This window comes from Cyprinodon tularosa, unplaced genomic scaffold (genome assembly GCF_016077235.1).
Source record: "Cyprinodon tularosa strain WSP-4 unplaced genomic scaffold, ASM1607723v1 ctg3, whole genome shotgun sequence".
Taxonomy (NCBI): Eukaryota; Metazoa; Chordata; class Actinopteri; order Cyprinodontiformes; family Cyprinodontidae; genus Cyprinodon; species Cyprinodon tularosa.
In genome coordinates, this window is record NW_024039007.1 from 899,810 (window position 1) to 922,321 (window position 22,512).

General features: G+C 37.3%; 1 protein-coding gene across 3 annotated transcripts in view; it reads right to left on the minus strand.

Moving 5' to 3' along the window:
* Positions 1–22,512, minus strand: part of LOC119787535 (formin-1-like) — a 74,445-nt gene that overhangs the window by 36,375 nt on the left and 15,558 nt on the right. For 2 of the 3 annotated variants that reach the window (XM_038291449.1, XM_038291452.1), the window contains exons 3-7: positions 22,198–22,364; positions 17,274–17,391; positions 15,099–15,160; positions 12,339–13,027; positions 5,725–5,866 (exon numbers count right to left, since the gene is read on the minus strand). In XM_038291449.1, the coding sequence (XP_038147377.1) occupies positions 5,725–5,866; positions 12,339–13,027; positions 15,099–15,160; positions 17,274–17,391; positions 22,198–22,364 (1,178 nt within the window). Of the gene's footprint in view, positions 1–5,724; positions 5,867–12,338; positions 13,028–15,098; positions 15,161–17,273; positions 17,392–17,484; positions 19,666–22,197; positions 22,365–22,512 lie in introns of those variants that run through there. The other variant, XM_038291450.1, reaches the window with a different exon arrangement.

Consider the following 22,512-nt stretch of genomic DNA (forward strand, 5'->3'; position numbering starts at 1 on the left):
TTGAGAGTTCTCTAGCGTTACTATAGTGTTCTGATTTTCTGATCCTGATCTGTTTCTATATTTGGAAATGTTAGCCTGTCTGATCTGTGTTGCCTGTCTCCTTTCGGATTGTTCTGTGGACTGAATCCTGATCTGCCTCTTGACATTGCTCTTTGGATTATCCTGTCTTCTTTTGTCAACCTGGACCTGATCCCCTGTCAGCTCTGCAGCCTTCTAGATTTCCATGTCTGGAACTCTACCTCAGCATCAGCTGCGTCTGTTCATTCCACCGGCTGGAATCATCCCTGTTCTCTGCGCACAGAATGAACTGTCAAACCAGGTTAGTGATTCGTACGTTGACAATCATCCTCTGTCATGTTATCGCAGTCACTGATGCCTGACACTATGCAATTTTCGGGGCGATTTTCCAGTCGTGCGAGAATCTTTCGATGGGCCCGACTTACAGCCTGATCGTGCGTCGTGAGTCGTGTAGTGTACATGGGGTTACGAGTGGCGATCAGCCTCTCACGTAATCCTCCCGATAAGGAATCGTAAGGTCGGGAGAATATCAAACATGTTTGATATTCTCCCGACCATCGTGGGCAAATCGCCCAGGGCACACGCACAAACAAGGATTCTTCTTTTTATTCTTCCTCTTTGATGTAAACACAGCAGCATGGCAGGGGTGCAATGAGTGAAATGTAGTTCTGTCTGTAAAATTAACAGACCGTCTTAGCCACGTTTGCTCAGCCATGTCTTTTTTTCCAAGTATGTCGTCACCTTTTCTTTTCAGGGCTTTCAGCACAAAATTGCACAAATTGCCTTCTATTTGTTTCACTTCCAGATAGACGAGTCAGAGCAGCTCGATCTCACTGTGGAGTTGAGTACGACGTTGTTTTTAGTCGTACAGTGTGAGCAAGTAGATCGCATGAGAGCGTCGGGCCAACATAAATCGTGAGCTGTGAGCTCACACTGTACGACTAAACCCTGCGATTAATCATACAGTCTGACCCGTAGCTGCGCTCAACAACTGAAAAAAATCACACAGTGTATGGCTTAACCTGTGATAGACGTTCCTGCCTCAGACACCCTAGCTGCTGAGGCCACTGCCACTTCAGAATCAATCCGTCGCTGTTTGGATAACTTTCTGAGCCATTACATGATGTTAGTGTTTAGCATTGGTCAACAGAAGTTAGGCTAAGATGTAAAGATGTCCAAGAAATCCTCTAGATGCTTCCGTTCCTCTGCAAACGATGGTTAGCACGGTAATCATAAGTCCTAATTAATGACACTTTAAACCAACAATGATTTTTTCTTTATGTTGTCCTTATCTCATCTGATTTTAATGCTTTTTTAGGGAAAGCAAAGTCTAATTAAATATGTTTAATCTGTAAAAAGCTTCACTACTAAAGAGCCAAAAGCTCATCTGAAGAGACCCGGATGACTGATCAAATAATATCAAGTGGCAGTGAAAGTACAAAGGGAAAAGTGGCGCCATTAAAGACAGACAGAAGAGCAAGGCAAAAAGAAGCAGGGCTTTTATAACAAACTATAAATTCACAGGATTTTTATTCGTACCTACAGATGGTCACAATTACTAATGACTAAATTAGCTGTAAAAGCAGAGAGAGTTTTGGCAAGGTAAAGCCCCACTCTAAAAGTTAATGTTTCAGGCTTCTTTATTAGGTATTATAGCATTGTCGGCTACTGGGCCGTCCTTTAGGAACTAAGGAGCCTTAGAAGTGGGTATTGCATTACATGGCGTTAGTAGGTGCCATGCTGCTTCCAGCTCTGTTACCCGGATCACCAGGGATCTCCCACACTTGGAAACTGGTGAGTTCTAGCCTTTGCCACTACCTCTAATTAAGCACTTTGGACAGGCTACCACCAAAAACACAACAGGATTTAAACTAAGGAGTCGAGATAACTTATGTTGGATGCTTACTTCCAGACATACAAACAGTTTATTTTGAAGGGGAGAGACGATGCTGATGCTGAGACAGGTAGACATCAAGAGCTAATGGCTCCCTCCTGTGGACAAATAAAGGAATCAAAGATGTCCGTAACTCTGGTTTCTGGAGCAGATTAAAATGCGATAAAGTGAGCAAGCAAAACATATATATATATATATATATATATATATATATATATATATATATATATATATATATATATATATATATATAAACAGATGAAGGCAAAGCAGGTGCCTCATGTAAGGGAGTTTTGGATGCAGCTTTGGTGCAGAGCAGATAGTTTACACTGGTTAAGCAACCAGCCTGACTAGTATTTGACTATTAATCTGGAAGTATATCTTGTATCAACAACTAGATCAACGTTTCCCATTAGGACCAAGCTTCCTCTGACAGCAGTGATAATCTTACACCCACTCTCCCACGTCAGAGCCTGCACTTCAAACATGTCTTTAATAAACGTATAATGATTGCTCATAAATTAAAAACGGGGTAAAGCAGCTGTTTGTTTAAGGAGCTCCACCACATGTAAACCTGATAGAGCTTTGATTTATGTCTGTATAGGAAAGTGTGTTTACTGACACGCAGACAAACCCGAAAGCAAGTTCAGCTTGGAGAATTCTTTTCATTTTCATCCATCCCTTCCTAGCTGCTCATCTCCTAAGAATGCCCCGACATGCCTATGTTTGTGCCCTCCCTTTCAAATAGGTGCCCCATTTCCTTTTCCTCCACTGTGGAAGGCATGTGCATGCAATTACATACCAGGTCCAGTCCAGTTTGGTCCACCCTGCTCTCTGCCATGTCATCCTCCTAGCTTTGATATGTTAATCAGCAGAGGGTGAATGGCTTCAGAGTAAACAAGAGCTTTGATTCTTTTTTTCTTAGTTTTTTTTTTTCTCTAAATGGCACACATGATAAAAATTAACTCACACATATGTAAGCTACATCCCCCTAGTTTTCAACTTTATGGCAAGTGTTGTCGGGAATTAGGGAAGAGGCTTATATGCACAATGCACACACATTCCAACCACTCATCGCCTTTCCCGTTTTCAAAGCCTACGGCTGCAGCGTTTGCATGATCTGGCAACGCTTTCTAATCAACTGCATAATAGATTGAGAGAACATGCTGTCATCATGTAGACCAGCCCACATACCTGAGCTAAAACATTCATGGGTTGATGCTTATTCCAAACAGACAATACAGAACAACTGGCCTAGAAGTCATCTGAAACCCCTTTTGGAGTCACAAACACATTTACAGGCAGCATTAGATTAAGTCTGGCTGACACAGACAAGAGGCAGGTAGTCTGTGTGTGAGTTGACTGGTATTGGTAGTCATTCAGGGGGATGTGGTCAACTGTCTGGACAGATTCTGCAGAGTCAAAAACTCCGTAATACACAATTTTATAGCACAGATGAAACAGGAAAAAAAATTCTCAGAACATATTTTTCAATATGATTACTTAAATGATGTATTACACTTTCTGTGATATATCAATACGATTTTAATATTTCTTGAGAGAACTAAGGCATTCATGAAACAAGGACAGATTTATCCACTAATCAGTTATTATTAACAAACTGCATTTATTAAGATAGAATTTTGGATAAAGTTTTAAGAAAACGTAAGAAAAAGAATGCTGTGATTTGTAAAATGCTTAATATTTGAAGCTTTCTTTTTCACAAAATGTCAACATTGTCTCTCAAACTTCAATAAATTCATACCAAACATAATAAAAAAGATATTGAAATACGCAAAGCTATAATTAAAAGGATCTCTTTATCTTTTCTTTAATAAAAATACTAGGTTTACAAAAGAAAACCTTTAAATAACAACGTACATCATTCTCTACTATTATTAGCATCCCTTATATTGAGGTGAAACAAGTTTTAATAAGCCAAGTTTTATTGTTATCTTATATTTTAAACTATAAAATGTCCTGTAAGTAGTCTGTAACATTAAGGCTGTCTAACTTATAGGGAATGTTTCTCACCCTCCTCAGTTTGAAGATTTATTAAGTAGTTAGGCCTCTATGTGATACCCTATTTTTCATAGCCACACTAACTGCACTATTTGTTTACAATAAGATGCCAAAGATAATCAAAAATTTAATATCTTTGTTTTAAAAATAATGAAACCTTGTTTTAGTGACTGCTCTGTTGTACGTGTAAAGTACTCCAATCTGTTCCTTTATCAATCCCTTATCTTACAATGAAACGTGCTACAATAATCTATTAGGAGTTCCAAGTATAAACCACAATTCTTCTGTTGAGACTAATGTTCATGTTTCTTTCCATATGCCAGGAATTTTACTTTTTTAGCCCATTCCAGTAATGTTTAACTCAGTTCAGTAAAAGAAACATTTTAGCCTCAGTGTCATCACTTCCTCTCCAACCACTGTTCTCAAGATGGACTTTTTGGAAGTCATCATCAGTATAAACTTGCAGGGTATCAAAGATCAAGTAAACAATTCTCTATTGCTAGAACAAGCTTTCCAGTATCCCTCATGTATTCTGTTTCCATCTTTAATCTTTTACTTGGACCACAATCACAGTCAAAGATTTTATATTCAAAAACAAAAAAGCAAAACAGGATTGAGGAACAAAATGTTCGGACACATAACCTGCCCAGTGTGCTTCAAACGTTCTTTTAAACAATTAATAATGAGGAGGTTTATTTTAGGATGAAATAGTGTAAATTGGTACCAGCAGTGTTTCCATAAAAGTGGTCATAACTCCACCAGGCTGACCTAAGCCAAGAGAGGAGACAGTTGTCTGTTGGATCAAATGTTGGGCAGTTGAAGTGACCAGACTGATTGGAGAGACACACAAACACACACCGTGGCAAAAGTGGAGCCTTTACAAATTGATCAGAATAGGGGATGTGTATGGATTTAGAGGACCAGTCTGGGGCAGCGGCTGATTTTTAACTGCTTGGACGCCAACAGAGAGGACCATAAGGCAGAAAGAATGCTGACACAGAGTTGGCTACAGGAGTAGTGCAGAGTTGCATCATTGGACAGGGCATCAAGAAGCCATAAGGAGACAAAAGTGGATCGATCCACCAACAATCTCTCTTGCTGTTTTTCTTGATTTACTTTATTTTGGCTTAATTTTGCTCAAGAAAAATGTTAAAATTAAAACCAGTCTCTTGTACTGTCATATGCAAAGTGACTACAATACTAGAGGGATTGGGGGATACTTTCATGAAAAAATTAAAAACATTTTGCCAAATGAAATGAAAAGAAAAGCTAAACTTTGCAAATGAAATTTGAGTTTACAACTAATTTAACTAAATACATTTTTAGAGAGAATATGCAGTTCTTTTGTTTGTTTCTTTATCATAATGCATCAATGAGAAGTTGAGTTCCCTGTTGCTTTTTCCCTTTTTTGATGTACAGCATTATGCCGGCAGACGGCGGTCCATTTATATTGCTACAGCGGTCTGTGCTCGTCTGGGATTTTACTTTGACTTTTCTTTCTTTTTTGATCTGCTATACAATTATTACAGAATAAAACATACTAAAAACAAGTAGAACTAAATAAAAACTGAAAATAGGAAGTCAAAATTAAATTAAAAAACAAAGAAATATGTATATATGTATGTGTACGTGTGTGTTATGCTCTTGGAGGTGAAATCCCTGTAATTTTTTGGTTGAAACGTTATACAATATATTACAAAACTGAAGGGCTGTTAACTTTTTCACAAGGCACTAAATCAAGGGCTTAATAAAAGCAGAACAAGGAGTACGAGTTGTGAAACAGCACCAACCTTCTTAGCTTTGGTTTTCTTTTCATAGGTGTCTGATAAGGGCTTCTTTTTCTGTGTGATTGTAGTCTTGGAGAACAGATCCTCAAACTCGTTAGCGTTGACGATGTCTGGCTCTTTCAAGGAACCCCAGAGTGTGTTGTTGCTATATACATAAAGAAACAAAATAACTTTATTAAAAGTTTGATTTTAATATGAAATAAAACATCAAAAGTCATTTTAAAAACATTTCATCTTAGCAGCTGAGAAAGCAGACATGCAATGAAAAGATTATAAGGGCTAAACAAAATTGTGGAAACTCATTTAATGTTTATTTGACCTGTTTTCCATTTTCCATTTTGCAGGCCGCTAAAAACTTGGCAGGAGTTCCTGCAATCTCCACTTTCAAAAGCCATGTTTATGAGCTAGGTGATAAAAATAACAAACGTTTCAGGCACACTTGTTCCTGTATTATGGGACCGTTTCTCACAAGGACAAAAAAAAAAAAAATAGGGAGGGAAACTCTCTGTTTTTGGAAGTTGCTGAGTTACGAGAGAAGAAAAAACAAACAGACAGAAACAAGAGGTGGCTAAAGTCAAGAAGATGTTCAGAGTGGTCTTCTTGCAAACATATCTTCTTTGCTAGCATCTGGCTTTGCTTTTCTCCACAACGTCTGACATCAACAGCCCAATCAACAGCTTTGAAATGAAATGAGCCTATTCTAAACAAAGAGGTTGATGCTCATAATTTTCTACCATCTTCTCACACATTGCAGTTCTTCTTAAAGGTCATTATAGCTCATCTGTCAAAGCATATTTAGAGAGAAAGTAAATCTGGAAACAAGGATTTTACACAAGGTTATCAAAGTTTAAGCTGCTAAAAAAAAAAGAAGGCTGTCCTGAATTATTCCAGTACGAAACCTGCGTGCTGAAAACTTTTTTCTGCAAAGAAGTTTGGTCCTCCATCCTCAACTTGCATAAACTGTTAACGCTGTAGAAAAATATCCAAATTAAGATTTCCCTGCACCGGAATTTATGAATTAGTTTAATATCAGTTACTGGTGTTTATCAGTATTCACTGAAATTGCTCTGCAAAGTTCTTTTACTTTGTCAGGTTTGTGACTGATGAGGTTGCAAGTACCTGGTTCAATCCCCACAGCCTGCACTCTGGGTCCCTGAGCAAGACCCTTAACCCCAGACTGTTCCCAGGGTGCTGCACAGTAGCAGCCCACTGCTTCCCAAGGGGATGGGTTGAATGCAGAGGTACATTTCTACAGTTTGAGATTATTAAAGTTCAATTATTATTGTATGTCCAGAGCCATCTTTGGGAAAATCCAAAAGATTTCTCTTACATTTATTACCATTCTGAAAAATATATCTTACTATGATAAATTGATTTCTTTGTTGATTGAGCTACATGCATTGTCTCTGTTTAATTGCGTTTAATTGTCTAACTGTGACGTTAAACAATTATATTCCAATTTTGCATTTCACTAAAAACCTCTAAAGATTTTGAGCCAAAACGGATGATGATTATTTATAAGCTCTAATTTCCTTCAATAGTAAATTTAACTCAGAGCATGATGCTGATATTGTTATGACTCACTTTGGTGACGTTTTTTTTTGGTCAGTAGTCAGTTGTGTTTTTGTGCTGAACATAACATAATTTACATTTTTCTTCTATATAACTTCTGTTTTATGAAAATATAACAATCTTTAAAAAAGGATATTTAAAACAGGGATGGGGCTATTGTGAAAAAAAAGCAACTATATCTTTAAATAAATTCATTTCTTAAACGGTGCCATAGTGTGCATATAGTTACAATAAAGATCAACATTTTTCTCACCTTTGTCAGATTTAGCTTTAAAATTATTTTTCTTCAACCAAAAAGGTTCTGTTCGATTGCACATGAGATGAATAATTGGCAAAAAAATAAACTTATTATAAAAAATATAGTTTAAAAAAAGATTCTAAAAGTTGAATTTATAACTATAAAAATGGCCTGTCAAATTTGGCCTTACAACTGTCCAATTTTATAAGCATTGATTTTGCTTATTTCATGTAGCAACACATTTCCAGTCTTTGTGGTTAGAAGTTAATGAGATGGGTTTGTTTTAATTCATCCACAGTAAATTGGCTTTATGGATGAGAGATAAAAGTGAGCAAATACTATTTTAGGTTCATAAGCCTTACAACAATGAAATGGAGGAATTAACGCAAAAAGACTCCATGCTAAAAGTAAAAACCAAAGGGCTGTTGGTACCCAATATAAGACTGTGTGCCATTATGCAAGCAGATTACAATATATATATATATATATATATATATATATATATATATATATATATATATATATATATATATATATATATATATATATATATATATATACATATTTTTATTTATTTATTTATTTTTTGGAGTTTTTATAGCACTAGTGGCTCTTTTTAGACAGTAGGCTGACAGGAAGAGGGGTATGAGAGAGGGGGAGAGACATGTGGCAAAGGACCACAGGTGGGATTCGAACGTCGCCTCCATACCTTGGTTGTGTGCGTAACCACTGCGCCACCAAAGCATGCCCCAAGATTACTGTATTTTTTCATACACATTCATTATCCTGTGTTAGACCTTTTCTTTTTTAGTTGAATAATACAGAATGTACATCATATTAATTGTCCTCATCTTTTTCTTATCTAAATTTATCTTTGCACGAAATGTCTGCCCTGCAAACTGCCTACTGTTCAGTTATATCTTCTTCCTCATACCACAAACTCTTGCACCATTAACTGACCTGATCCAATTGTAGTTAAACATGTGACCCATCTAATGGCCCTTAACTTGTCTCTTTATAGTTTGATTTATGGCCAACATGAAGCAAGCTTTTGCCCTTCTGAGGTCCTCTGACACACTGAGGACCTCCGAGAGAACCACAGCTCAGCTTTGCTCCACTAATCCAACCATGGAAATACAAGGCCATAAACCTTGAAGACCGACACTCTGAGGCTACAATCACACTAACTGCAAATGGTCTGAATTACCCACTTAACTGTGACAGAGTATCCCAACAGGACACTTAAATAAAAGAATATGGAGCAGTGACAGTATATCTGCATGCTAAGGCTCTTTACATTTGACAAGAGACCAAACCAACCTAAACAGTGCTGCACAAGACAAATGTGTAATCTCTTGCAAACTAAACTGCAAAACTCTAAAATCCATGGTTACCTACAGTGCAAAGATACACTGAACATTGTCCCATTTTCTCCACCAGTGCAACACCATTTAGATGTAGAAAGTTATTCTTTTGGGAGTTTTTTTGTAAATTTTGCATGAATTCTTTTTTTTTTACTACTTCAGCAGATCTGGGGATACTTGTCTCTACTAGCTTAGCATTTCCATGGACTGATTGTTTGCTTATTGTTCTTCGTCAATGAGCTTAAGATTGGATGGAGCGCATCCGTTAACCTCAGCTTCGAAGTCTTGCCAAAGACTCTCATTTGGAAATATGCCTGGATTTTGACTCTACCTTTGTAACAAATCGTGGTTGGGTGATTTAAACCGTTCCTTTGTAGCTTTGGCTTTATCTTTAGTATTGTTTTTTTGTTTTCTGCGAGGCAAGCCTCTAACCTAAATTCTTTGGACACCTCTAATAGATTTACTTCAAGGATATCACTGTAAAAAGCTCCCATTATGTTCCCACCAACATAGTCTCCTAGTAATTACTGAAAAAAGCTCCCCTCAGGATAATCCTGTAATGATTAGAATTGTATTTCATTAGTGCAACATTAATTTATCTCCACAAGCATACATTAAGTTTAGGTAAAATTTGGATTTCTGTCTCATTTCACAACAGCACCTCCGTCCACATGTTTGCTACAAGAATCGTGGGTTTCCCTGGGACTTTCTCTAAATTGCTTGTTTCTTGCCACACTTCTGTTAGGTGAAACGTGTGGAATGTACATCTAACAGCTGTTTTGTGAACAGATATTCCCACCTCAGCAGTAAACATCTGTTGAGCTCCTCCAAAGTTAAGAGCCATTTGGCTGTCTAACTGTTTAAAGCTTGGGGAGACAATCATGTCTTAGCAGGTATGCAAATTGTGACCTATTATTTCAATTTTCTTTTGATTGATAGAACAAATCTATGTGGCCTTTTTTAAAGTTTGGGAAACTGTTTTATACTGTGCTGATTTGATCGTTGAAGTTTTAACAATTATGAACGACCTCTTGTCTAAAGAGGCCAAAGTAGTTGAAATTTTTGCATTTACTAAGAAGAAAATGGTTTCTAAGACCATGCATGCATTTTTTCAGATATAGACCAATACAACCTATCAATTAAAGCTAAGTTCATCTTTTGTATTTTAGATCTTGAACCTTTAGCTTCTCAATTTTGAATGTTTAAGAGAAAGAATAAGTATTCCATCAAATATTCAGGGATGACAAATATTTGCTTAATCTAAAATGAAAATGCATATTTATCTTCAGAGTATTTTAGTGTATTCACTAAAAATACTAAAAATACGTAGTATTCACACTCTTTAGTGTGAATAACACACACTTGAACAGCATTAGACTGGTTTAAATCTCATCGATCTGATTGATTTCAGTTTTTTCATATTCCAAATTCAAATCCTCCTTATGTTGATCCCTGTGGAGTATGACAGGGATCATCATGAGGGATTGGGAGCATATATATATATATATATATATATATGCTCCAAATCGTTAAAATTATTAGACAATATGGGATTTCCACTGTTATGCTGATGATACCTAGTTATATCTTTCTATAAATCCAGATAAAGTTCACCAGGCCAGTCTTGAAGATATAAAACCTGGATGACTCTTATGACTGTTCCTTATGTTCCAAACAGAGCACTTCACTCTCAGTCTGCAGGTTTATTAGTGGTTCCTAGAATTTCTTAAAGTAGAATGGGAGGCAGATCTTTTAGTTATCAGGCTCCTCTCCTGTGGTACCAACTACCAGTTTTAGTCCGTGAGGCAGACACCTTGTCTACTTTTAAGGCCAGGCCTAAAACTTTCCTTTTTGATAAAGCTTATAGTTAGAGTGGCTCAGGTTATCCTGAGCTATCTCTATAGTTATGCTGCTGTTATGCGGCTTAGACCTCTGGAGGACATACGAATTCCTTTTTCATCATTCTGCTCCATTCTATCTCTATTCTCCCCATCTGCAGAATCTGTTAGGTCAATCTCTAACATCATGCTGTCTCTGCTTTTTTCAAAGTAGCTGCGCCTCATCTGTTCCTGTTTGGCTGTGACACCACCCTGAAGAGAAATTTCAGTTGTGCTGCTGCCATCAACACCTTAGTTTATAGATGTTAGAGATCGGCCTGTTTTTTAGTGTAGTCCTGTTTCTCTGACTGCGGCTGGCTGGATGTGCTCTCTTCATCCTCTAACATTGGAGCTGGTTCGGAGCTTGTCTGCGGGTTTCCTGGATGGGCCGCCTTTTACAGTTGCTTTTTGTATCTCGGCTTCTGTCTTTTTGAACCCCAGTCGGCCTCAGTAGATGGCCGCTCACACTGGGCCTGGTTCTGCTGGAGGTTTCTTCCTGTTGAAAGGGAGTTTTCCTCTCCACTACAAACATGCATAGTGTGAGGGATTGCCTTCGAGTCGATGAGTTAATGCAATAAACTGGTTTTACTTGGATAGAAAACTTTTAATCAATTTGACTGTATGATCTGGTGAACTGTAAAGTGCCTTGAGATTACGTGTTGTGAACTGTCGCTATTGAAATAAACTGAATTGAATTGAATTATTGGTAATGAAACTTACCAGGGTTATTTATTTTTTAAATATAATAAGGCTGGTGCTAAACCTTCATAACACAGTGTTGAAAGAAAAATATTAAAAGACTAGCACTTATTTTAACTTTTGATTAGCAAAAAATTATAAAAAGAGATCTACTTCAACTCTGTTATTGAGTTCTCATACACTCTGGATCTTATAATGCCACAACAATCTATAACTTCATAAAAAAAACAAAGGCAAAAACAAAAAATAAAATATTTAAAGGATGAATCGAAAATGTATTTTTATGACACTACAAGGAAACATTTAAGTCCATTTAACCATATGCTTGGAAAGTTCAGTTTAGGCAACTAGATGTCAAGTTTGCTAGAAGATGTTTCACCTCTCATCCAAGAGCAGGCATGTCCAAAGTTTGTACTCGAGGGCTACTGTGCTGCAGGTTTTAGATGTTTTCCTGCTCCAGCACAACTGATTTCCATTTATTGCTGATTAACAGGCTTTTGCTGAACTCAATCATCATAATTAGCTTTGCAGGGAAGCAGGGTAACCTCTAAAGCCTGCAGGACAGCGGCCCTCGAGGACCGACCTTGGGCATGCCTGCCCAAGAGGAAGGGTGGCTCTCATCCCTCGGAGGGAGCACTGGGGCTGAGCACAAGCTCAGACAAGGAGCCAAGCCCCCTTATAGACGGATCAGTGGATGTGCATGGTTGGAGGAGAATAGTCTACCATGTATTAAATCTGAAGTTCAATGTGTGTGACTACTTTTGCCAGGTACAGCACAAACAATTGTTATACCGGTATTTATATAACTTTTGTTTTCTTGTTTTTAAACAAAATGTGGTAACACAAATAAATGCTTAATTCACATACTTGTTTTCCTGTATCTGTATCCGGGTCCAGTACAGAGGCTTCATGGGACAGGCAGGCTCAATAGCAGGTTTCCTAGGAGCAGCATCAACTTTCATGGAGAACCCCCCCATTGGAGGTGGAGGTGGTGGTCCACAGCCTGGAGGAGGTGGAGGAGGAGGTGGACCTGCTCCAGGTAGGCCAGGAGGTGGAGGTGGTGGTGGGGGAACTCCAGTATGACCTGGCAAAGGGGGAGGAGGGGGTGGTGGTGGAACTCCAGTATGACCTGGCAAGGGGGGAGGAGGGGGTGGTGGTGGCAATGAGATGCCTGGTGGAGGTGGGGGAGGTGGAGGTGGGGGAGGAGGTGGTGTTGGTCCAGAAGTTCCTAATGCAGCTTCAGCTTTGAGGTTTAGTCCAATAGAATCTAAGTTAAGTTTCCCACATGTATTCTGACTTGGGCTTTGAGCAAGTTCCCCTCCATCCCCCTCTGGACTCCTAATGAAGGTCTCCCGGTCAGTTTGGATCCCCACAGTGCGACAGGTCTTAGGGGTCAAATCGTCTGAGGTGGACACAGCCACATCGCAGACAGGACTAAGATCCTGACCCACACTGTGCAGCTTTTCCTTTCGCAGCTTAGCAATGGCTCCCTCCAGCTGTGATATTGAGACAGCATGCTCACCTCGAAGTTGGAAGATTTTAAGCTCAAAGTCAGACTGTAAAAACAGAAAGCCAGACATAAAACGATTACAGAGTGGTTCAAACTACAGCATCATGTAATAAAACCCTATCAAAGAGTGGACAGTGTTTTTCTTGGACTGTACACAGATTACAGTGTATACTTACTCCTAAAGGAGCCCTTGAAAAAGATTAATCTCTAACTGAACAATAACAATGATGTAATTATAAACTTTCCCCAGCTAAATGTTTTCCTAATCTTACAATAACTTCTGAGTCAAGTGAAATCTCGTAACTCCAGTTTTTCATCTGGTATTTCAAACAATGAAAAGTATACCAGTTGCACTACAGCAATAATCTTAAAGAAAAAAGCTTTGGTAATAAATCCTCAACATGTTCTCTGTTAACTGCCGTCATATAAAATACAGGTATTCACACCCTCATTTGTGGCTTCACTAGGGAAAATGCATTTCTGCAAATGATGCAACACCCAAAAACAATGAAAAAAAAAACCTTCCTGGTTAGTTAGGTTCCTGTTTAAGTTGGCAGAATGAAAACACCTGGTAAAGATGTTTCATATCTACAGCCCTAAAAATATGTTTCCAACTTTTTAGAGATTTTTTGAGAGGATTTATGAGAGGCTGAGCAGACAAGAAGAAAAGGAGAAATCCATTAAAAATCTATGAATGTGAAAAAATTAAAATATTCTATTGTGTAAAATGGGCAGTTTGGAGAAAGGTTGGTAAAAATCAATTATTTCAATTTCTAAAATGCACCACATTAAAAAAATGTAAACGCTTCAGAAAAACAATACAAACTGTTAGCTGAAACACTTAAGTACCACTCAATTTATTTCACATAATTTTAACCAACCACAAGAAAAATCCCACTAAGGTTTATTTGCTCTTTTGCAATGGGTGCCCTACAGAATAATGAAGGGTAATAAAGAGTTTAATAAAATAAAGTCTATCAATCTAAATTGAATATATTAAAATTTAGATTATTTATCATTTAACACTTAGTTTCAAAGGGGTGCTCTATAAAAGTATTTTAAAAAATTAGGAAAAAAAACCCTTTCCATCCAAACATAAACATACATAAAATTCCAAGACTGCAGCATGTCTGAACATTTAGTATTCCTTCAGCGCTATCTGGTGGTCAAAATCATCAGCTGCTAAAATAAGCATAAAACTACTCATAGTTAAAAGTATAGTGGAAAATGTTCTTTTTCCAAGTGGATCAACACAATAAGTGGTCCTCCTAATTGTCAATCATTCTGGTAATATGTTTACAAAAGTTCCTTTTAAACTAAGTAACTTTTAAACAGAGTGTGTACGAGGAGAAATGTGCTCTCACACGCATCTAATATACGTTCCCTCTCAGGAGCGGGTACAGGGTTGTGCATGTGCTTTTTTTTTAAAAGTGGAGAGGGCGGGTCTTTTGAAAAATTTGCTATAATCCTCCACTTTATCTTAAAATTGGTCTTTAGTTGTGTAGAACTGACAGTACAAATGTGCAGGAAAACCTCACATTTGAATATTTTAGGCCACAATTTAGATATTCAAGTCTATCTGAACAAATACCAATGTCACTGAAAGGTTTAGTTCATTAGTCCACTTAAGAAGCAGTTTATTTCACACAGTTAAATTAGTTGAGCGTTTTCTGACCAGAATTAAGCCTCTCAAAACAAGTAAGAAAACACTCTTTACTTTTTAAATCTAATATGATTGCGACACAAATATGGAGATGACTGTAGATGTCAACGAAACATTCATTGATAATATTAAGATGGATGGTAAAATTCAAAATGTATGACTAAAGAAGCAGATTCTTCATAGTGTTTTTTTCCAAGCCTATAAACTAAGGTTAATTGTCATTAATAAGTATACAAAATATGCTGAGTTTTTTATATGTAAGGAACTAGTTTTTTTTGTTAGTTTTTAGTCATAGTCATCAAAATATTTGAGAAAAATAAATCATGCTATCAGTAACAAATCTATAAAAATTCTAATGATACTTTTTGTACTGTTTTTGTACTGTACTTGCAATTGAGGTCTTGTCTGGTGCATGATATTTCTTTTTAGCTTACATCAGTAACCGTAAACTTACATGCATCCTCTCCAGCTCCTCCTTGCACTCCCTTTTCAGCTGCAAGAGAGCAGCCTGGTGCTCTGAAATTTGGATGAAAACAAAGAAACTTCAATTATTTCCCTTTTTTTTTTTTTTTTTTTTACATATTTAAAACAAATAGTTACAGTTGTGTTTATAAAATTAGCAATATATTGTGAAGAGCCAATAAGCCACTAAATAAAAAAAGCAACAGACGTACGGATCCATGCCATAAAAGAGATTTAGACAGCTCCACAGATCGGTTCTAAAGTAAACTGCTTGGTAAATGAAACAACTTTACAGTTGGAAATTAAACATGAATACCCTCTGAAGTCAGAATTGCATCTTGTAAAATATAATCTAATCAGAGGTGTGTAGAGTACCCCAAAATAAGAGCAGAACTATTTCCTCATATTTTTCCTAAAGTAAAAAGTAGCTTTTAAAGAAATGACAAACAAATTAAAAACGATTTTGGTAAGAAGGCCACTTAAGTACTGAACAACTGATTTACCGTCTATCCATGAAGATAACAACTGATTTAATATTTCACAAAATTATAAGTATTGGTTAAATTACATTATATACTGTTTACTGTATTTTCACTCAGCCTTCAAATGACTTGACAGACACAGCAGGTGGAAATAAATAATTAAATTAAATAATTAACCAATCAGCCTTCAGTACAAAAAAGAAGAAAACGAGTCTCTCATTGGTGCAAATTTCTTTAAAACAAAATTCTTTCATGAAGTGAAGTTACTCAAAACAGATGGAGTAGCCAGAAATTTTACTTAACAGTAGTGATACTCAATCATATTTTTAGGAAAAAGTGTAATGCCATTAAACTTGTTCTAAAAGTAATTCCTTTTAAAAGTTTACACAAGTAAATGTAACCGAGTAACTGTAACTAGTTACTACTCACATCTGAATCTCATACATATTCCCAAAGCTTAGGATCCAATATTTCTGTAAAATGCTTATTTGTAAAAATGTTCCCTTTATCTTTTAATGTATAAAAATTGCAACAATCTATTAACTAATATTGCTAATACTAATGTAGCTACCAACAAAAGAATAAGAACATTTTTTGTTTGCTGATTTGTAAATAGAACATGCTGTCATCTGGGGTGTCATCATCCCCAGATTCAAGCTCCAACTTCAAAAAAAAGATTAGCTATTTAATTAATAAAGCATTACAGCTTAAATCTATTCTTCTGGTTTTTTAATTTATATAAACTAATTAAAAGTGATTTTAACAAAAAGAGTGTATATGTACACTCTTATCCACATATGATCTAGGTGTTCTAATAAATTAACTTTTGTATGACTAAAACAACTTTGCTTTTTGTCTTTGATATCTTCAGCTCTTGTATATTTGAGTTACTATTTTTCTATTAAACATGCATCTTTTTGTTTATTTGCTTTATAATTTAGGGTATAGATGTCTGAGTTAGAAGATCAATAGTTCATCATTTATTAATACATAACCATGCTATGGCACTATTTTTATCTGCATATCACAGTCTGAGTTCTGATACTCTTTCATATGAGAACAGAACTGAAAAATAGAATACAGATCACTAAAACAAATTTTTTCATCTTAATCTATTATTCTAACATCTGCAACACAGAGAACACTGTGCTTCAACTGGGCCATTGTGGTTCTTTTTCTCTAATCAGCCATTGCTTATTGGCTTCAAGCAAAGCTTTATAATGCATAACTGAATCTGCCATGTGTGCTTTCAACTCATTTGTTTCACGATGTACTTTTAGTAGCCAATATCCCACTAGCTTCAAATAGGCTGCATTGTAGGGATCTAAAGTAGAAACCACAATTAGAGCAGCAACAACCTCAGCGCAATCTTTAATGGATTTTTTAATGATTTATTTGTATCCAGATGATTCTTTCTAAGCTTTTTAATAACATAAACTTAAAGTGCTTCAGGATTAGATTATGAATGCTCATCTTTCACTTAAAGTATTTTCCTCTAAAGACTTGTTCAAATTACCCAGACTTCATATGCTTTAATTGTAGCTCTACTGGCTGGTATCCCTCAAGTCAATCAGTGTGAGGTGTGTCCTTGTTAAAGCTTAAAAGGGATGATCCACTGCCAACATTCCTCATTTTAAAACAAACAAAGGCATCACTGCCTCACCCAACAACTCTTAAGTTCTTACCTGCCTCTGTGTACTTAAGCCCCACCTTCTCCTCCTCATCTTTGGGTTTGGGTGGAGGCCACACAGCATGAAGACGGCCCGGAGTCCGGTCCTCACTGTCTGTTGGAGAGACCTCTGTCTGTATAACAAATACAAGCAAAAACTGATTAACCAATGCCATTTAAAGTAAAGAAATCTATAAAATGTACATTTAGATGCAGTGAAGACATACAGTAGCCTCCGTAGAGTTTGTAACATCTTTGCCAGGACTCTTAGCAGTTCGCTCAAAAATTAACCGCAGATTTTCCTTGTCGCTTTTAATTTTTTTCTTCACTGCCTCAATGTCAACGTCTTCCCCTTTATCAGTTTTGATCTTCGGGCCAAAGATGTTTTTAAAGGTCTCGTAAGCTATATCTGAGGTTTTCTTTTTTTCTGGTGGGGACTTTAGAGTTTCTAGTCCAGTTTTGCTCTCCCCAGAAGTGTCTTCTCCTTTTTCAGATTGTTTTTTACCTTCCATGTCTCCTTCCTTTCCATCATTTGACTTTTTAGTGTCATCATGGTTGTCCGAGGTAAGGCGCTGAGTAAGCTGTCCCTTTGCAGTGCTTTTAGATGTTATCAGTGATTTGGGCTCATTGGGCTTTTTGATACTGGAGCTCGTCCTCTGTTCAGGGAAAAGCTTGGCTTTGTTTACTGTTTTCTTGAGGCTAAGGAGAGCCAAATCAGCATCCTTCTCCCTTTGCTTGATCTCTGACACAACCTCCCTCTCATCTCCTACTGCTCCTTTCTTTAGCACTCGAACACCACTGAACAGAGCTGGCATCTGAAAGGAGGATGGGGAAGAGAGCTGTGTCCCCCTGGGTGGGGAGACAGAGCTAGAGGCGGCGGCAGCAGATGAAAGTGGTGATGCTGCTTGTAGCGTCTTTGAATCAGCTGTCCGCTTTGCAGATGAGCTGACAGATGGCTCACTGATGCCTGTAGAGTCTGATGGTCCTTTGGACCCTGAAAGGGTCAAATTAAGTGCCTTCTCTGGTTTGGGAGATGACTGGACTGATTCGGGAATCTTATTAGGTTTGGGCTCCTCAGCTTTTTTCATGTTTTCCGGAGGTTTTGTCGGCAAGACCCCATCATCATTATTAACAGTTGTTTGTAATATCTGATTGCCAGAAATTACAGAAGGAACAGGCTGAGAACAATCTATGCTATCATACTCATCATTTACTTCTGATTCAACTGCTACATTCAAATTAGCATTATCCTTAGTAGGTTCTGTAGAAGGACTATTCTTGGAATCAACTCCATCTTCCTTCTTAGATACTGACGATCCAGCTGATGGCCTAGATTTACCCCTGCGACCAAGCCTGCTAGAATTTAAAATGGCTTCTATGGTTGATCTATCTCTAAAACCATGCGTTCTAAAAACTGGTATTTGTGGCTCATTCTCTTTCTTGTTTCCTTTTGCAGCACTGCCTCCTTCGGATAGGAGAGCCTTTGAGGAAACATCAATCTTCTCAGGTAAACCTTTACTGCTTTTTGGCGTCTCATCCTCCTCATTGTCTGTGTCACTATGCGTTTCTACCCTTGTCACTTGTACAAGATCCAAATCAGAGACTTGTGGGGCTCCTTCCATCTGTTCACGAGCCGTTTTGATCGAGGACTCGGTCTCCTGGAGTGCTCCATCACTATTACATTGACAAGCATCGGTGTCTCCATCTGGCAGTTCCTTAAAAGACGTCAACACAGGAGTATCAGAAGAATGATCCCGCATGAATAAGTTGTTGAAAACATTCAACATGGAATTAGAGGAGTGCTTCTTTTGTTCGTCCAGGTTATCACTTTCACTCGCCATTTGTGCTTCCCAAAAGTTGTACTTTGAGTTTCCCTTGAAAAGATTTCTCTTCCAACCTGTAGTTATTCACGCCGCTTCAATTTCGCCACTAAAGCTCTCTAAAAACAAAAGGCCTTTGTACAGATAAACCTCTCACACTTCTCTAACCCTCTCCAGTAAGAAGGTTAAATGACATCTGCACAGGTCGCTTATACTTGGTTTTCATAATATGACATGAGGACAAGTCTTGGCTGCATGTTGTCAACATTACAGTTAAGTCTTCTCCCAGCATATGAGGTTCCCACGAGACATCCAGTGTAGTCAAGCTGTTCGACAACTCGAAACCTGCCCTGCTGTCATGAGTCCGGTACAGCTGGAGAACAGAGTTCACCTGACTTTTAACAGAAGTAGTCCAAACACTTTGGAAGGTTTTAGCGAAATATTCCACAAAGATGGTTGTTGTACTTCCCTGTGTGGCAGTGTGAAGTCCTGGCGCTTCTATTTTGAGCCTTTTTGAGTCAAACTGTATGTGGTAATGTGTGAGAAAACTTCCTCAAGTTGGGAGCAAAAAGGAATTTCACTGGTCTGCCGAGTCTGGGCACACCTCCTTTAGATCCCTCCCTTTCTGGGAGGGATTCTTTAGAAGCCACTCACAACAGGTGTCTGGTTACCTCTACCCTACTTCCTTAAGGGAAACAGAGCCAGCAGAAAAGGAGCTTGTGGTCAGGTAGAGGTTTGGTTTTCTGTAAAGCAGCATTACACAATAAAGTGGGAAGCTGCAGCAACACTGGACTTAATATGGTGGTGGTGATTAGGCAGCAACCTGCTGGCCACAGCCAGCTTGATTCTAATATGCTAAGAGGCTAAAATGTGATTATAAGCCTAAGCAGCTAAACAACAATAAAAAAAGACATGTTAGCTCTCCTACCTTCACAGTTAGAGTGAACATGTGCTCCACACTGAGGCAATTTAAGAAAATACAATTCAGCTGCTATGAAATGGATTTAAAGAAACTTAAAATTACTAATATGCTGCTAGCTGTAGTAAGAATACTAATAAATTTAAATGTACTTTTTAAATTATAGTAGGAACTCTACCAAGTTGTATTCATCACATAGATTTATAGTTGAGGATTAAAGTTGGCACAGAAGTTTAAACTGGTTGCCTTTAGCAACCAAAGGTCATTCTTCCTGGAAGCAACTGCAAGATAGAATACTATGGAATAAACACTGGGAACAACATGCTTAAAGTTAAGCTTTGGAAAAATCTTTTGTTTCTCAAATACTGAGATACAACTCAAAAGATTCCATTAATAAGCAATGATCTCCCAGAAAAAGGTTTTGATGGAAAAAAACAAAATATTCAACTGAAGGCTCTGATAGGAATATACCATGCAGAGAATACTGTTTGCCTCTTTAAAGATTTCTTGTTTTTATGTTTTTTGTTTGTTTTTACCTCAGTAATTTTAAAGCAGATTTTAATATTAGCGAAAGATAAACATGACATTTTTTTTGTTAAATATGGTTAATCAGGAAAAAAGATGAAAATTCAAGCAAGCCTTTTAAAAAGTAAACCCCTCTAAACCTATTTTTAACTGGTTGTACCTTCCTTGATAAAAAAGCTGTCATCAAATGTGTTTGACAGCTTACCATAAATTTTTCATGTGACTGTGCAACTATTAGATTTTTTTTTTATTCTTGCATAATTGCTTTTTTCAGCAACATTGGGAGGTTATGACTTTAGGCTACGTCCGTCCAAGAAATCATTGTATTTATAGACACAATTAAAGGTGGACTTCCTGATGCTCTCATGGCAAATAGGTCCCAAAGCAGCCTCTTGCCATCACAGGCTTATGCTTGATTGCCATGATGATAATGATGTTCTTTTTCTGAAATGCTGTTAGGTTTATGTTAGCTTTATTATTTTGGATAGGTCATAGATAAATCAATTAGGACTGAAACAATTAATCAGATAAATTTTCTTTTAAAATAAGTAATCAATTAATTGTTAACTGGAGTATAAAAACTCTAAATGTGTTCATAGCTGACAGAGCAACCTTCTGAGAGAAGCAATTATTCTTAAATTGTAAATTTAAAAAAAGTAAACATTTTGCATTTAAGACAAAAGTTTTTGTCTGCCAATATTTAGGTGAAACAATATTTTTTTTTCACCTGGTTTCATTTAGTAAAAAGTCTTCTTCATGGAACCTTTCGCTATCTGATTATTAATCCATTAATTAAAAAAAATAATCAACAGATTAATCAATTAGTTGCAGCCCTAAACTCATTTACACCTTTAAAGACTGCATTTATGTTATGAATGCTACCTTTGATCTATCTGTAATTGTTAAAGTGGGTGTTCACTCCTCCCTCCCCCTGAACATTTCTATGTAGCATTACATTAGAATATTTTATGTACAGCTGTACTGGAAATAAATTAAAAAGAGGGCTTGTAACATGTAAATAGTGAGATAGCTGCTGCTTTTTTTTGTGACAATTTACTAATCATGCACAACATTCACTTGCTTCTGGTATGTCAACCAATTGTGCCTGCAGTCAGGGCAGTTCAGGTGTCTCAGGGAAAACAATGCATAGCCTTTGCAGACACGAAAACGCGCCTAATTCCACACCCAGAGAATCTGCCACAGGAATGGGAGCAGTCAGCTAGACAGCGTGATGGAATCTGAACAGACTAAAATAGATGGAAAACTTTTCTATGAGATGATTTAGGCAACAGTATTGTGTATTTTTACATAATAGAAGTTTCTGGCCTAAATGATCTAAAGTCTAACATGTACATTTACTATACTGCAGGGCAAATACATTGATAGTCTAGTCAACAACAATGATAATAATATTTAGGAAAAGACATATTATTAAGGCATTAAAAAACTGCTTATAAAGTTAGGAAAGATTTTCTTTTTACTCTGAAGCTAAGAGTTTCCCAAACCTTTGCTTTAGGATTGGATCTCAAGACGAGAATTTATGACCCTCTAATCCATTCCTAATGACTTATAATCAGCCAGCCGAATGCACCAATGAAGGCTAATCCCCATGAATTTCACGAGGTGGAAGAACAGTCATGTGTTTTTTTTGGTGCTTATTTCTGAAGAACTCTCACCGTGCACTCTAGTTTGGGGTAGTAGGGCGTGTCTCCAATGATGTCATCCTCGGGAGGCGTGATACGGAGAAATTCAAGGTGGTTGGGGCGAGAAACAGAGCAGGGGACCTCCTGTGGGTCATCGCCATCCAGCATCCAGATATCATCCTGACGTAGGAGGAATTCTTCTACCGAAATAAAACAAACAGTATCAGGATTACAATTGCACCATCGTGTGTCGCTTCAAAGCATCAGTGATAAAATGCATAAGCCAAGCTGCATATACTGTAAAGTGGCCTCTCCAAGTTATTCTATTACCCAGTCTTCATATCTAAC